Raw genomic sequence first — 16109 nt, 5'->3', positions numbered from 1 at the left:
TGAATTCTACGTAAAAAACTTTATGAGACTAAAGCTTCATTTGGAACCTCCAAATCAGTGGAATAAATTAGTAGTTTCAATTAGTCGTAGAAGTTTGTTCACCTAATTTTAATGTAAGCATTCAGAACGTCATAATTAGTGGTAGTAATTTTCAATTAGTGGAAAAAGTTAACAAACTTTTGACTTTTCCACTAATTATACTTCAAAATTTGCGAGGAATGTCATTTTGGACTTTGATTATCACACGTCAAGAAAAATTTTGGTTAGAAATCAAAAGTTTATTGTTTTATAAAAGTTTTATAAGCTAAATATTATGCTTTCTCTATGGATACAACAGACTACCGCAAGCTGTTGCTAGGATATTTCATTAATTTTAATTGTATTTTTTAGACATTGTGAATGATCGTAAACTAAAAAGTATAAAGTGTAATTGAAACCACTAATTTATTCCACTAATTGGGAGGTTCTGAATGAAACTAAAAGCTTTATTCAATTAGCCGTAGAAGTTTGTTCGCTTAATTTTAATGTAAGCGTTCAGAACGTCATAATTAGTGGTAGTAATTTTCAATTATTGGAAAAAGTTAACAAACTTTTGACTTTTCCACTAATTATACTTCAAAATTTGCGAGGAACGTCATTCTGGTCTTTGATTATCACCCGTCAAGAAAAATTTTGGTTATAAATCAAAAGTTTATTGTTTTAAACTCTATGGATACAACGGACCACCGCAAGCTGTTGCTAGAATATTTTATTAATTTTAATTGTGTTTTTTGGACATTGTGAATGATCGTAAACTAAAAAGTATAAAGTGTAATTGAAACCACTAATTTATTCCACTAATTGGGAGGTTCTGAATGAAGCTTTTATTTCTACTTTTTCGATAAGTTATACAGGGTGAGTCTTAAATAAGTGCAAATATTTCCAGGGCTGGTAGATCTCGATAAAAGAAACATATTTTCTCTTTACCATTTTTCAAATAAGTCCAAAATAACCGAGGTATTTAAGTTAGAAAATAAAAAAGAAATTAGAGAGCCACCGGATTTTTTCTGTATTTGCATCCCTTTTAGTGCCATAACCATAGAGTAAAGGTGTAACTATGGTAATATCAGAGATTAAGAAATTATACTGTGGGAAAATTTGCGGTGAACAGGCAATTCTAAAAAGTTTTCGAAAAATATACAGGGAAATTTAAAAGAAAGCGCACGATTTTCAACATTTTTTTTTGAAAAAAAAACCTCATAGACGTGTTCTTGGGGTCGAAATATACCACCCCTGAAAATATTTGCACTTATTTAAGACTCACCCTGTATAAGATGCAAAATTACTGAAAATTTTTCAAATTCATAGGGCAAATTTGTGTGTAGAATCTTTAGTTTCATAAAAAAGTAGCAAAGTAACCGAAATGTGAAAACCGCATCTTTGTATCTCTACTCATAAAGGATAAACACTGTAAAATACACTAAATACCCTGTACATGACGGCGACACAGTGACATCTTCAATGCGGACGCAGTTTATTACATATTATTTTGTTTTTTATAAACAATATCTTACTTTGTCCCTAAATTAACAACTACAAGCCAGATTCAGACAATGGTTTGGTATTTATAAATTAAGAGCCAAAACTAATAAAGAACAAATTTATATCAACATTATTTTTTTTTTGATTTAACGTACAACTTATAATGTAAATGGTAATTTATTTTGCAGGATGGATCTTGCTCATATCAGCTCAACCGACATAAACGAATTTTGTAAACACAAGAAGTGTTCCTTCGTCTTGATAGCGTATTTGGCGTGCCTGATTGTGCACTTATCCACGGCTACCTACGACGAGAAATTATCGTTGCTGGCATATCGAAATCACACTATCATTGGTAATGTTGGTGGGAACCACACGGCGCTGGTGGAAGAGGAAGACGTACCAGAAAGTCAGGTAGGTACTATTACTATTAATTAATACCATAAGATCGAAAAAAAACGTCAAAGACAGCTGGGGAAAGACAATCGATGATAATTTTGGCCAGTTCAAGCCCTAGATGACCTTTATTTGGCTCGTACTCTTCTATATTTTTTAATGGCACTTACTGCCAATTGGCCTGAAGAAACTATTTTCAAAAAATAATTTTTTGAAAATAGATTTGTGTGTCTGGAAACGTTCTATCCTTTTTTAACCTTTCTATATTTAGTGTTAATTTTTGACACGTAATGTCAATTTTTAGTAAATGATATCAAGAGACTGACCTCGCTAAAATGATCAACGATTGTCATTCCCAGCCGTCTTTGACGCTGTTTCTGATACGATTTACACCGAATCACTGTCATCACTATCGAATTACGTCGAATCACTGTCATGTATAGTTTATCCAACGAGTCAACGAAGATTTCGACAGATGCAATAAAAAAATTGTGTGTGCACTATGTGCGCATATTTGAAGTGAAACTTCACTAAGGCTAAGAACATAGTGAAGCGACGAGGATAGCGACGAGCAAACAGCGCAACATCGCGTCCAAAACAAACCTGTGAAGACAAGTACGTGTGAACATAGTAAAGCCTTGTAGTAAAGCGATCTGCTCGAGCGGTTAGATCGAACGGCGAGATCGAATCAAATAATTTTGTTTTCGTCGCTCTGTCGCGCTGTAGAAAATGATAGATTCTCAAAAATTAATAGATTTAGTATTTTTAAGAGAGATTTTATGGGATCAGAAAGATAGTAATCACCATAACCGGTACATTTTAGATAAGTTATGAGATGAAGTAGCCAACAAATTTCCGTAAAGGTTATAAAACTTGCCATACTTTCTCGGGTTTTTGAAAACTTTATCTGACCAAATGTTGACGACATTACTGCCCAGAATTTTAGCCACTGTTAACATTTTAAATTATCAATAAGCAAACGAAAATAATAAATTTGCACAAGTATCTCGCTGTTCATCGCCACTCTACTATGTTTCAGCACCTCGAGGCTTGCTCGACGCGGTATCGCGCTGCTTGCTTGCCGCTATCTTCGTCGCTCCACTATGTCCTTAGCCTAACAGCTATTAAATTGAAGGATATATATTTTTTATGAATGCTTTTAATAAACTTCCAAAAAATTAGAGTTAATATAAAACTGTATACTATTCTAGCTTCATAATTTTATGATGTTTTTTTTTTTTAATTTTTATTAAAAAACGATAATTCTTTTAGCCTGCCAGATAGCTGTGGCCATTAAACCAAACTACTACTACATCTCTGACTACTACTATAACTGCTACTAACCAACATTTTGTTTTGCGTAGTCTGTGGTCTGTTTTTTGTTTATAATATGTTTTGTTCATTATTCATGTTGGGGATTTATTTTTAAATTAATGTTAATCGTTAGGCAACCAGTATTTCTTTTGCATAATCAAAATTGTCACTCTAAATTTTACATAACCAAACTGTCACTCTAAATCGCTGTCTTTTTTAGACAGATGTCACTAGTCTTGTCATTATATCATTATTCAACTCATTATTCGAATTTTCAGAATGTTATTAACAAAGTTTCATCTTAAAATAAAATTTTAACCAATCACAATTGTTTATCTCCATCATTTACCGGATTAATAATACAGAAATTACAGCTCAATTACAAACAATTCATTATTTATAGTGATTTACAGTAATTTTATTAAATTATACGAATATTCTCGTTAATTATTGGTTTGAAATAGATATGACAGTGTCCTCCATTGAAAATGCGAGTTACTAACTCGTATTCTAAATTCTAATTCTGAGCTGGCAAATGAGCTAGATGCTTTACCTAGACCGTTATTCAGAAGCTATAAATCTGTCGATGAAAATATACACGAAATCAATGTTGGTACAGTTTCCAGTTTATTATAGTGATTTTCTTAGCCGCATGGCACAGATCGCTACCCAGTATTGCCACAAGCTTATTTTTCATCGGAGTAGATTATCACGAGATAACGGGGTTAAATTCTTTTACAAAGGGGTAGATCTACCCCGAATGGGGTAGCTGCGGCAACACTGCCGCTATCGTTTTCCCTCTCGCCAGCTCGCGCGTCACGGCCGTCTCGCTACCATTTGCCAGGTACGAGATTGTCACGGCCTTGAATTTTTACTACTAACGCGCGTAAAGAAGTTTCACTTCAAAATTACAGAAGTTGCAATTTACCTGTGAATTAAAATAAGAGACATATAACTGTCACTATATATGGCTCCTCTCCTTGCACAAATTATATTCTCTCATTGGACATACTGTATCTTCTATCTACACAAGAAATTGTTTCAGATCACTTTCATAGAGCTGAAAACGTGGAACCATTTATCATTATGGCGGGCGCTTTTGGCTTTCACAGCGTGGATAGTACTGGGACTAGGACCACCCGAAGACAGTCTATACAACCACCTGAAAAACATGGAACAGTATCTGCCTGACAAATAGTTGTGTCGCTTCTTCTTCAGTTCAATCACAAAATCAAAAATGTCTTGGTGATACATATTTTTGTTGAAATGGGAATATCTTTATAAAAGACTGTAATAATTTAAAATTAGAAAGAGATAAATATAATATTTATTATCAGAATGTGTTTCATTTAAAAATAGTCCGGTAGTTTGATATATTATTATTAAAAAATGTCTATACCTTTGTGGCGGATTCAACTCTTCAAAAAAGTCCTATGGGCATTTCGCCACTGTATGAAACTCTACAAAATAAAATAAATAGTTATTTTTAGCCGATCATACCTGTCTGTCTGTCCGTCTGTCTGTCTGTCCGTGTGTAACACGATAACTCAAAAACCACTAAACCGATTTTAACCAAATTTGGCACAAAAATACTGTGGCACCTGAGAATCTGGCCATTAGTTTTTGGTGGGGGTGGGGGGTTGGTAAGGGTGTATGGGAGGGGGTTAAAAATTTTAAAAAATCGTAACTGCAAAATTACAGTAGCTAGCGAAACGCGGTTTTCAATTTAAGATTAGGAATAATATTTGCAACAAAATTTGTAATAACATCAAAATCAGTCGCAGTTTTTGAGATAAAAAAAATATCAAGTATGGGCGGCTATACGTGCCTCCCGGCGCCAATTTTTTGTAAACGTGGAAACAAAAAAGTGAAAAAATCAACTTGAATTTAGCACAGTAAAATGACGGCAACGCCGAATTAGGTATAGGCTTGGTGCATTTCAACTGATTTCAAGAAATTCCGACAGCAGCGCTGTATACCCGTCCCGGTTGCAGTTCGAGTTGATCGTATTAAGATAACATTCTAATTCTAATTAAATCGTGGCTTTGTCATAATATTTAAATATTTTAGACTTTTGCTAGTGCAGTTATTGAAACTATAAAACACTCAGGTACGGGGTTTGTGTAGTGTAACGCTGTTTCGGATAGTAAAAAATGAGTAAAAAAATCCTAACTAGGAGTCGTGTTGTGGTTGTGATAATTTCAAATGTTAATAAAATTGCCGAAAAAATATTAACGCGTAAAGGAGAACGTAAATAGGGCGTTGTTGGGTGCAATATCACTCAATAACCCAACTTTCCCGGATATTCAACTCTCCCGAAACAACATTTTATAGCTTCATAGTTTCTCACACCGTTTTGATCAAAAGCAAAAATGGATTCAAGCAGTTCGACGAAACAAGTGGGTAAACAAAGTGCTCGTTACATAATCAAAAAATTAAATAGACATATACTATGAGAGGATAAAATATAATTTGCAATATTAATAGCATACTTTTTTTAATCAACTAGTGATTAAATGTTTTATGAACATCTTCTAAAATTATAATTATGAACCTTTAAAAAATTTCGTTAAATAGCCCCATTATGACCCCACTAGCAAAACCGGTGCGTAAAACTATGCTCGCTACCTTAGTTGAACTCATCTAAAAAGTTTTTTTTTGCTGGAATAATAAATTATAATACAAGTTAGACCTTCTGAAAATATCAAAATATTTACTTTTTTATATTTAAAATTTTCAAAAATTATACTTCCTAACACACTTTTAGAATAATTATATAATAAATTTTTCGTATACTCGCAATTTAAACCCGTGTATTTTTATAGCCCGCTGGCAAGCTAACCTTTGGGTCGGCGTTTACATGTATAGGAGTGAGTCGTTATGGCAATTTAGTAAGTCGGAGTGAGCAAAAATACGAAGTATTTATTACATAACTACTTAATCTGACGCTAAATTCCACGCGCTTGGGAAAATACTCGCCTTCTGTCTATTCAGTACATCTTATTTTACTAAGCTTGTTGACCTTACTCTTCGTACACATGAAAACCGGCACCCAAGACCAAAAATGCCGACCCTTAGTATATCAGTTGTTTACGATATCCTCCGATGGTCGCAGCACCGGCGGGAAATGCACCAAGTCTATATAATTAGTCACGCCCTCGGTTGCATATCCCGTTAAATACTCATAAGTGACATCAGAATTTGTTGATGCCTGCTTAAACAAGTAAATAGTAGTAAATTTAACAACGCTTTCAGATGGAGCGGACCGTCCGTCGTGTTTTTTTCAAGACAGCCGTCGAACGAATCATCTGAACGGAGCATACGCGACCTATGTGAAATTGTTCATATAAACTCATGGTACTTGCTCGAAGTCGCGGACGGTTCGCTCCACGTGAAAGCGCTGTAATTACATGTGAATTGAACTTTCAACAACAATCAATAAGTTTAAACATAAAATAAATTAATAAAACACCAGATTTTATTAATTAATAAATGTACTAACATTTTAAACATTTATTCAAATATATAATTTGTATGAAAATAAGTGTATTCTTAAAAAATGTAAATGTACAGCTGATACATATAAATATTTAATATTAAAAAAACTACAAAAAACTATATAACTAAGTCTGCTTTATACTGAATTTGGCAGATTCGTTATTACAAAACAATTATTGTTATTCCTTCAACATATACATAAATAGAATAGACTCTTTTAAATATCTAAGATATTAAAAATATGACTTAGAAAACAATACTATAACAGGGTGTCTCTTAAATACGTGCAAGTATTTTAATAAGGTGGTAGAACTGTTTGAGAGAAACATATTCTATTGGCTATTAAAATCAATTAGAAACGACTGAGTTATCTGACTTTGATTTTTTTCTAAAATTAACTGTATAAATTAATCTAATTTAACTAAAGGTTCATTCAGAATCTCGAAATTAGTGGGATAAATTAGTGGTTTCAATTACACTTTATATTTTTTAGTTTACAATGTCTAAAAAACACATTTAAAAGCACACGGTAGGTACACAGCTTGCGGTAGTCAGTTGTATTCATATAGAAAGCCTAATAATTAGCTTATAAAACAATCAACTTTTGATTTCTAACCACAATTTCTCTTGACGGATGATAATTCCTCGTAAATTATAATAAGTGGAAAAGTAAAAAGTTTGTTAACTTTTTCTACTAATTGAAAATTACTACCACTAATTTTGACGTTCTGAATGCTTACATTGAAATAAGAGGAACAAACTTCTACGCTAATTGAAACCACTAATTTATTCCATTAATTGCGAGGTTCTGAATGAAGCTTAATTTAAATTAATTAATTTTTGTAATGTTGTTTCGTCAAAAAAAATATATTTTATTGTACTACCAGTTAAAAATTATGCACTTATTTAAAAGATATCCTGTATAGAATACACACACACACACATAAAACAATATTCGGGATTATAATTCTATTATTTTACGTTTTTTTAGTGGCACATAATTAAAATGATTGCACAACAGTAAGGTTTATATATTATCTCTGCGCCAATAATGTACAAACAATTCATGTTAACTGCTTAAATTAATGCTTAATTGAATTAAGAAGTTAACTACAAAAATGCTGAATTATGCAAATCTATATTAACTCTTTGCAGTTAATAAATTTAGTAGACTATAAATATTATAAAAAATAGGCATGATTATATCCCTGAGATCTAATTAAGTCTTTAAATGGCCTGCTTAAGTTATGTTTCCAGTAAAATACCTTAATATTGTTTTATCTGTGACATAAAGATATTTGTGTAGTGCAATTGACAAAATACTTAGTCACATCTGGTCAGAATATAGCCAAGATATCACGTACATAAATATAAAAGATTATCTTATAAATAGAATATAAAATTTGGAAGAACCATGTTGTAGAATGTATCTTAAATTTTTAAGCCAAATACCATACTCAAAAATTGTTCATAGTGGATTGTTATATAGCCATCTTGATCTGTATCGTATTGTCTGAAAGCTGAAGTGAGAGTCTAAAAAACATAAAATTATTTTCCTGCAAAAGTTGCTAAAAAATAAAACTTCTTACATAAAGTACAATGCAAGCCTGTATGAAATCGTCAAAGAGTATTGTTCCATTTCCATGCCTATCGAATTTTCTAACCATTGTACTTACTAAATTGTCAGAAAGTCTATACCCAAACGATGTTAAAGCTATTTTCAGTTCATCTTTATCAATATTTCCTGAATTATCTCTATCGAACGATTTAAAACAATTCTGCCAGTCTGTTACATATTTCCACAGAGCTCCAAAGTCTTCAAAACTAATTTGGCCTTTGTTGTGACGATCAAACATACCTGTCAAAAATATATATCTTAAAATTTTGAAAGAAAACTCGTAGGTTTTTATCCAAATTATGTACTTTCTATTGCAATAATATCATTGCCCAACTTGTTGGACATTATATCATTGTGCATACAGGTTTTCTGATAAGAATATTAACCAAAGAAAACTAAGATATATTTTTTTTTGTTATTCTGTATGAACATACCTATCATTAATCTGACTGTTTCTGGATTAAAAGGGCTCCATGTCCCATTAGACAGAGCTTGTTGAAGCTCATCAGCACTGATGAATCCACTCCTGTCCCGATCGACCCTAAGTTAAAAACGATTTTATAAACATTCTTAATAAAACAGGGCTTTAAAATACTTGCCTCTGGAAAACGTCCCACAAGAACTCCCTGCTGGGCATAGGAGATTGAAACGTCATTTTCAAATAAATAAGGAAAACGAAAAATGTTCGATTACTCACAGGGAGTTATTGTGTTGCCAGCCCAGCTGTTTACTTTCCATCCCAGTATTCCCAGTTCTAAAAACGTTCCAACCAGTTTATAAGTTCATCCTAGTAACTTAACCGGTTTCGCTCGCGCAGGCGCATTAACGCAATTACTAACGATAATATTACCGTAATATTATTGCAGGTTGGAACGAACCTATAGTCTATCTATGGATTAAACCACGATTATTAAACTAATTTTTAAAATACGTGACAAATTTGTCAATAGATTGTAATAATTTAACTCCCGAGATTTTCTCTTTGTACTTCATTTTAAGTCGATTTGTATTGTGAAAATCAATGGTCAAAATAGTATACATAAACCAAATACATAAACATATTTAGAAACATATATGAACAAAATTAAACATATATAAAAACAATATAGCTAAGGCCTACTGATCATAATTCATAATTTATATATGATATATCTTTTTGAACTACTGGAACATCAACAGATCTTTATTTAAAATTTGAAATCTAAAATGTGGAGACTGGGTAATACCGGAGACTGAAACTAAAATTACAGATGGTATCAGATATTCATAATTATAAAACGGAAATTCCAGAATTTCAAATAAATGATATCTAGATTCTAGATAATTCCAGAAACTGTTTAACCTCCAATATAAAAATCTTGACAGTGGCATGTCAACAAACATGTTTTGAAATTTCTGGTACTTGGAAAGTAAAAAAAGTAAAATAAATAATTTTCTGCGATTGTGCTTTGAATTTAGAATTTAAAAATGCCTGGTATTGAAGAAAAGAAAGTTGAAATAGCTGGGGCTATTTGCGCCCCTCCAGAACCCTCAGGTATATATTTTATTTTTTATTTCACATTAAGATGATATTTTATATAGATTTTTATTATTATTGTGTCAGGGGAGTCCCAACGCGTGCGTCCACAACCTAGACACTCGACTAATCTACAAGGTTTATTAAGGTTTTGTGTGGAAGCTACACAATCTGAAGATGCTCCAGCAGAATCTCATGTTTTACCTTTGGATGAAGAAGTATGTATCTGATAAAAGAGTAGAAAGTTGTCTTTAAGTGTAGTATTAAATACTTGAGCCTATATTAATTGTTTAATTACTTTAGAGGCGGAAATGGTTAGAGGAAGCGATAAAATCCATGTCAGTCGATATAATAGGACTTCTACAAAAACAAATAAAAGTTCTTCAAAAAGTTGATAGTATCAAACCTGAAGATGATATATCTGAGTATGAACAAGCAGTAGATATTATTTTGGAACAGGTGGATCACATTGACATAGCATGTGGTAATGTAGATACAGCTCTATTTTCGTATTTGGCATATATTATTAGGCAATTATAGATTTCCATAAAATTGGTGGGTTTATGGTGCTCTATCCATGTCTAAAATCTCCCCATCCAAAAATTAGAGCAGCTGGTTGTGAACTGTTGGCAGAACTTTGTCAAAATAATCCCTATTGCCAGGAAGTAGTCTTAGACAATGAATTTGTCCCTAAATTATTAAACATGATAGATAAGGATGAAGATACAGAAGTTGCTGTTAAAGCATTATATGCTGTCAGTGGTAAGTAATAAGATTGTGAATAATTGTTACAATTTCATGTTTTTTTTGTTTCTTTTTTTGTTTCTAGCGATTATTAGACATAGTCAGGAAGGTTTTAATCAGTTTATCCACTATAACGGACCTGTTATTCTTCTAAAAGCTTTGAATAGGACAGATGACAGATTCATTAAAAAAACCACCTTTCTATTAAGCACCCTATGTGATTCACAGCCAGATTTTAAAAGTATATATCAATAATTTAATAGAAAAAAACCTGTAATATATGAAACATATTTTAATTTTTTAGGTAGACTTGTATTTCTCGATTACATCCCAACATTAATTACTTTAATATCTAGAGAGAGGCAACCCAGTCATGAATATGTCTTGGCATTATTAGCAGCTTTAGTTGAAGAAAATGCAACTGCTTTAAGTGAGTGTAGAAATCCTAGACACAACTTACAGGAAGTTTTGCAGAAATATGTTGCAAATTGTGGCACAAAAGAGGAATGTTTGGTAAGGCAAAATATTTTTCTCATTGTTTTTGAAGTGAAACTTCTTTACGCGCGATGGGAGTAAAAATTCAAGGCCGTGACACGACACGCGACACAAATTATTTATTAATTTTTAAATTATTATTTTCTCAACATTTCAAACTACACTTTTTTTAGAAATTTCACTTCTAATATGCGCACATAGTATACACACAATTTTTTTAATGCATTTTTTTTGTTTTTAGGAAGAAATACAACATTGTAAGAGGATTTTGTATCTAGTATTTGGTTGTAATTAATCTCAAATATATACATAATATACTCTGATTATAATTTATGTACTTTTTTTGAATGCACCAGGATTACCTCCTTTTTTAAATACATTCTAAGATCTTAAAAAGTTGTAAATATTTTTGTAATAAATTAATTTGGTTTAAGTTAATTTCTACTTTAAAAGTAAACTAGAATCAGTTTAACAACTTATCTTTATAAAATCTCTTTAAAAATAATTCTTTCTGTTTCTTACGTGTATACAATAAAATAAGAACCTAATCCGAATTTTATTTATGCGTGAAGACAACGAATGTACGGTTATTATATACCGGGTGGTGCATCGGCGTTTGAAACATGGGAAATCCCATGCAAATTTTGAACTGTCCAAATATTGCCTCCTCTATTGATTTTACAGCCAAGTGGTAAATAGATTTCTTAAAATGGTATGGCTAAAATATATGCCAAATTTGGTCAATTTTACATAGGCTGTTCTTAACAAATTTAAGAAAAACTTCATCTATTTTTAAATTAAAACTGAACAGGTAACAATGTAAAACCATGTCAATGTCAACATACCTTAAGTTGTCAACTTATAATTTTGTCAATGTCAAATTATTTTTCCTAAAACCTTAGGCTTTTGTCTAATTTGAACAAGTTTTAAATTACAAAAATGTAAATCTGGTACACTAACTGTAAATAGGTAGTAGCGTAGACAGCACAATAAATTGCATTATTCAATCATAGATTGACAACTTCAGGTGTGTCGACATTTGCCTGGTTTTGCTTTGTTACCTGTTCAGTTTAAATTTAAATATAAATGCTGTTTTTCTTAAATTTATTAAAAACGGCTTGTCCAAAATTGTTCACATTTGATATCAGTATTCAGCGTACGCAGACCTTTAATAAACCTATTTAGGACTTCGCTGTAGCATCAACAGGGGAGCCAATATTTGGACATTTCGAAATTTGCATTGGATTTCCTGTGTTCAACACCGATGCGCCACCCTGTATAGCATAATTATTTATGCTTCTAAAGTTGTTGATAATATGGCGAAGGATTATTTTGAGTGTTTTATTCATTATTTGTTATTATACCTATTTATTTTTATATACATATATTGTTACAGTGTTATTGTTACAGTATTACCCAACTGTTCTTGAGTGTTACCGATATAAATAATACCGTATGATCGAAAAAAGATGGCGTCAGCGATGGCTATGAAACGAATATCGCTGTCATTTTATATGGGAAATATCATCGATCGTCATTTCCCAGCCAACCGGACGCCTTTTTTTTCGATCATACAGTAGAATATGATAAAAAACGGCGTCAGCGATGGCTATAAAATGAAGATCGCTGTCATTTTATATGTAAAAATATATAGGGAATGTCATTGATTGTCATATCCAAGCCAACTGGATGCCGTTTTTTTTTCGATCATACGGTACTTCAAAGTACAATATGATCGAAAAAGAAACAGCGTCAGCGATGTTTATGAAATAAATTTAAGATTGCTGCCATTTTATATGGGAAATGCAACTGATGTTCAATGTTCATTTCCAAGCCAACTGAACGGTTTTTTTTCGATCATAACGGTATTATTAATAGTATCACAGATAACACATAGTGTTATCTGTGATAGTATGATTATTAGGTACGGTATGATAGTAAAAAATAGCGATGGGAACTATCGAATGAATTAGACTATCGAATGGTTACTGAATGAATGATTTCAACTATCGAATGGTTTTATTCGAATAAAATCATTCATTCATTCGTACACTAAAGCATAAGTGACAACCTCGCCGTGCGACTAAATGGTTATCGTTGCGCCACGAGCCACGACTATCGAATGTTTTTGATAAATGAAATTTAGTATTCGTTTGATTTTTGTGTGCGTCAGTGCATTATTAGTTCTTCCAAATTTTTATAACTTCGCCTTGTAAATACTATGCTATTTTTACGTTTATTAAAATATTTAAAATACTAAAATAGTAGGTTTTTTTAATTGACGATTGTGTGCGAAGTGGTCAAAATTTTTCCGAAAATTTGTGTGATTTTCCGTAGCCCGATCTTTCAATTATTTAATTTTATATGGTATATTATGGTTAGGTTAGATTGCATTTTTTTAATGGGAAATTTTGAGAAGTAACAATTTTTAAGAGAGATGAGATGAACTTACAATTAATTTTAAAAATACATATTTGTATTTTGGATGTTTTAATAATATGAATTAGTTGAACTTAATAATCATATTTAAGTATCCTGACGAATAAATGAATTTGATAAATGAATGAATTTTATAAATGAATGGTTTTTGCTGCCGAATTACTAGAATACAATATTTCAAGGCATATGACGCATCTATTCGATAATTTTTGTTCGAATAGTTTTCGACGAATGTTTTCTTACTAGCTATCGACTTATTCGAATGAATTGCAACTATCGAATGTTTCGATAGTATTCATTCGATAGTTCCCACTACTAGTAAAAAATGCGTCTACTTGGCTTGAAAATGACGATCGATGATCGATGCCATTCCCCATATAAAAGATAGCGGTCTTCATTTCAAAGTCATCCCCCATAATCATCCCTGACGCCATTTTTTTTCGTTGACGCTATTCCCTGACGCCATTGTATTTCTACCGGGTGCGTCTCAAAAGTATATATAACTATAACTTTTTTATTTTTTCAGATAAAAAAATATATTTGGTATGTTATTAGTTATATGCAATGACTAAAGAATATAAGAACATGTAACGCCCCTATACGGGCTGCAGCAGAATTTGTGACCTTAGAGACCTTTCTTTTGGTGGCAAACAATGAGTCATCATTTGGTCACCAGTGACATTTTTAGCTATTTTTAATAGTTTGTGTGTAGTAGGTAAACTTTGTATAAACTTTATTACAATGGTGATTAGTTGTTCAGCTTTCAAGTGTAAAAGCAGCAGCGATAAGAAAGAGCCAGGAGTTACGTTTCATAGGTTAATAAAGAGTCCACTCCAACTTTTTAGCGTTTTCTTATTGAATTCGATAATTATTCTTCAATTTCAATTAACATCTATAGGTATGTACTTGATATGTGCTATACGTCGATACTAGTTTTGTACCTTTTGTTAACATTTTAATACGTTTTTTTCGTAATTAATTAAGATGATACACCATAGGCGTAGTCAAAACAATTATCGAAAAATATAAATATTGCTTCAAACAGCTAGGTTAAGAAAAATATGTGCTACGGCACTGTTTGGTGGCATCGTCACAATCTTCTCTCGGGTGTTATTTGTCCTTGGATTCTTTAGTCATTGGTTATATGACATTTATGACATAAATTAGTATTGATTGACGTGTTCAATTGTTTTGGTCACGTCCTGTTTCACCGGAAATAACAAATGACAATCGCGGTATTTTTTTACTTTATTTAATAAAAAAAGACACTATGAATAGAATGACATATCATATATGTCAACTTTTGACATTTTTGCATAATATGGTTTATTTGAAATTGTAACATGTGGTTCTTAACGATAATTTGACCCGAAATATCAAGTGTGTGGTATCAAATCCTTGGTAAAAATATGTCAAAAGTTCACATATACCGTATGATCGAATAAAAACGGCGTCAGCGATGGCTATGAAATGAAGATCGCTGTCATTTTATATGTAAATTTATATGGGAAATGTCATCGATACGGTACAGATATATGTCATTCTATTCGAATAATATAACGAGTTTTCTATCGAATAAAGTAAAAATGTACCAAGGGTGCTATTTAAAAGTAAAAAGTTGTAGTAATATCCGGTGAAATAGGAAGTGACGAAAAACAATTGAATACGTCAATCAATCCTAATTTATGTCATATACTAACTACTTCTTCTACTAACATACCAAATCTATTTTTTTTTATCTGAAAAAACAAAAAAAGGTATTAGGGATAAGCCACTTTCGAGACGCACCCGGTATATTATATTTTTAGGATATATAAAATTAAAATACAATAAAAATATTTTTATGCATGATTATAGTGTCACTCTTATGCTATAATTTTTAATAGGTAGATTTTCTGCTTTTTACCCCCTTTGAAAATATAAATAAAAAATGTATTGTATTGCCAATCAATAGATTTTAATCTTATACCTATTTTATTTTTATTTATTATATATTGAACGAAAAAAAGTACGTTGTGATGTTCAGCAATCGCACGCAATACAATAATTTATTTTTAGAATTTTAATTTAATGCATGCTCGAAATTTTTAAGCCATAAACTAAAATGGAAATCTAAATCTCGTCACATTTTTAACTTTTCTACCTCTTGTAGCGTGGAACTCCAGGAATGTTTATTATTAAAAATCTATTTTTAACCTGCCATATATTCCCGAGCCTCCTCTTTTAACAACATTAATAATATAAAATTATATTTCTCACTAGTCCAACGATATTGCCTTGCCAGTAGCATATCGTACGCGTTCCCCCTAATTAAAAAATTTAAAACGTGTGCAGCTGATTTTTTTCAACATATGACGTAGTTTCCGAGCCACCCTACTTTATGTTAATCTTTTTCTGAGTTACCGCCCTTACATGCATTTGTTTACAGTACAGTTCGCCGCATAAAATCGATTGAACAAACCACACACGGACGTTTTTCAAACTCGCTTTTACCATTTATTTCACGGTTTGGCCGGTTGTTTTGTTTTATTTTACCTAATTTGGTTTTGTTTTATTTTGCGCGAGGCC

The 16109-nt window shown here is 31.8% G+C and overlaps 3 protein-coding genes across 4 annotated transcripts in view; 2 read left to right on the top strand and 1 right to left on the bottom strand.

Annotated features, from left to right (window-relative positions):
• LOC115881640 overlaps nt 1-4540 on the top strand; it is a 31064-nt gene extending 26524 nt beyond the window's left edge. For both annotated transcript variants that reach the window (XM_030899204.1, XM_030899203.1), the window contains 2 exons: nt 1710-1935; nt 4277-4540. In XM_030899204.1, the coding sequence (XP_030755064.1) occupies nt 1710-1935; nt 4277-4429 (379 nt within the window). In that variant the 3' untranslated portion in view covers nt 4430-4540. The remainder of the gene's footprint in view (nt 1-1709; nt 1936-4276) is intronic.
• Nucleotides 4541-7067: 2527 nt separating this feature from the next.
• LOC115881644 (programmed cell death protein 6-like) lies at nt 7068-9046 on the bottom strand. Its single transcript, XM_030899208.1, has 4 exons — nt 8947-9046; nt 8782-8888; nt 8319-8587; nt 7068-8262 (listed from the first exon to the last, which is right to left on the bottom strand). Exons 1-4 carry the CDS (start codon nt 9000-9002, stop codon nt 8161-8163), a joined length of 534 nt encoding a protein of 177 aa, XP_030755068.1. The 5' UTR covers nt 9003-9046; the 3' UTR covers nt 7068-8160.
• Nucleotides 9047-9507: 461 nt separating this feature from the next.
• On the top strand, nt 9508-11435 carry LOC115881681 (hsp70-binding protein 1-like). The gene is made up of 7 exons (XM_030899270.1): nt 9508-9881; nt 9951-10081; nt 10167-10347; nt 10404-10625; nt 10693-10848; nt 10912-11120; nt 11344-11435. The coding sequence occupies exons 1-7, from the start codon at nt 9815-9817 to the stop codon at nt 11395-11397; spliced, it is 1020 nt and encodes a 339-aa protein (XP_030755130.1). The 5' UTR covers nt 9508-9814; the 3' UTR covers nt 11398-11435.
• Nucleotides 11436-16109: the final 4674 nt, after the last annotated feature.

The sequence above is a fragment of the Sitophilus oryzae genome, unplaced genomic scaffold (assembly GCF_002938485.1).
Source record: "Sitophilus oryzae breed Bouriz unplaced genomic scaffold, Soryzae_2.0 scaffold_172_pilon_pilon, whole genome shotgun sequence".
Taxonomy (NCBI): Eukaryota; Metazoa; Arthropoda; class Insecta; order Coleoptera; family Curculionidae; genus Sitophilus; species Sitophilus oryzae.
This window is presented reverse-complemented; position numbering and strand designations above follow the sequence as displayed.

Bases quoted from the DNA above. Each gene is read 5' to 3' on its own strand.
- LOC115881681 (XM_030899270.1), top strand. From the start codon at position 9,815: ATGCCTGGTATTGAAGAAAAGAAAGTTGAAATAGCTGGGGCTATTTGC. The intron at 10,849-10,911 runs GTATATATCAAT...TTAATTTTTTAG, and splicing joins TTCACAGCCAGATTTTAAAA to GTAGACTTGTATTTCTCGAT. The intron at 11,121-11,343 runs GTAAGGCAAAAT...TTTTGTTTTTAG, and splicing joins GCACAAAAGAGGAATGTTTG to GAAGAAATACAACATTGTAA.
- LOC115881644 (XM_030899208.1), bottom strand. From the start codon at position 9,002: ATGACGTTTCAATCTCCTATGCCCAGCAGGGAGTTCTTGTGGGACGTT. The intron at 8,588-8,781 runs GTATGTTCATAC...TATTTTTGACAG, and splicing joins AACAGTCAGATTAATGATAG to GTATGTTTGATCGTCACAAC. The intron at 8,263-8,318 runs GTAAGAAGTTTT...TATGTTTTTTAG, and splicing joins AGGCTTGCATTGTACTTTAT to ACTCTCACTTCAGCTTTCAG.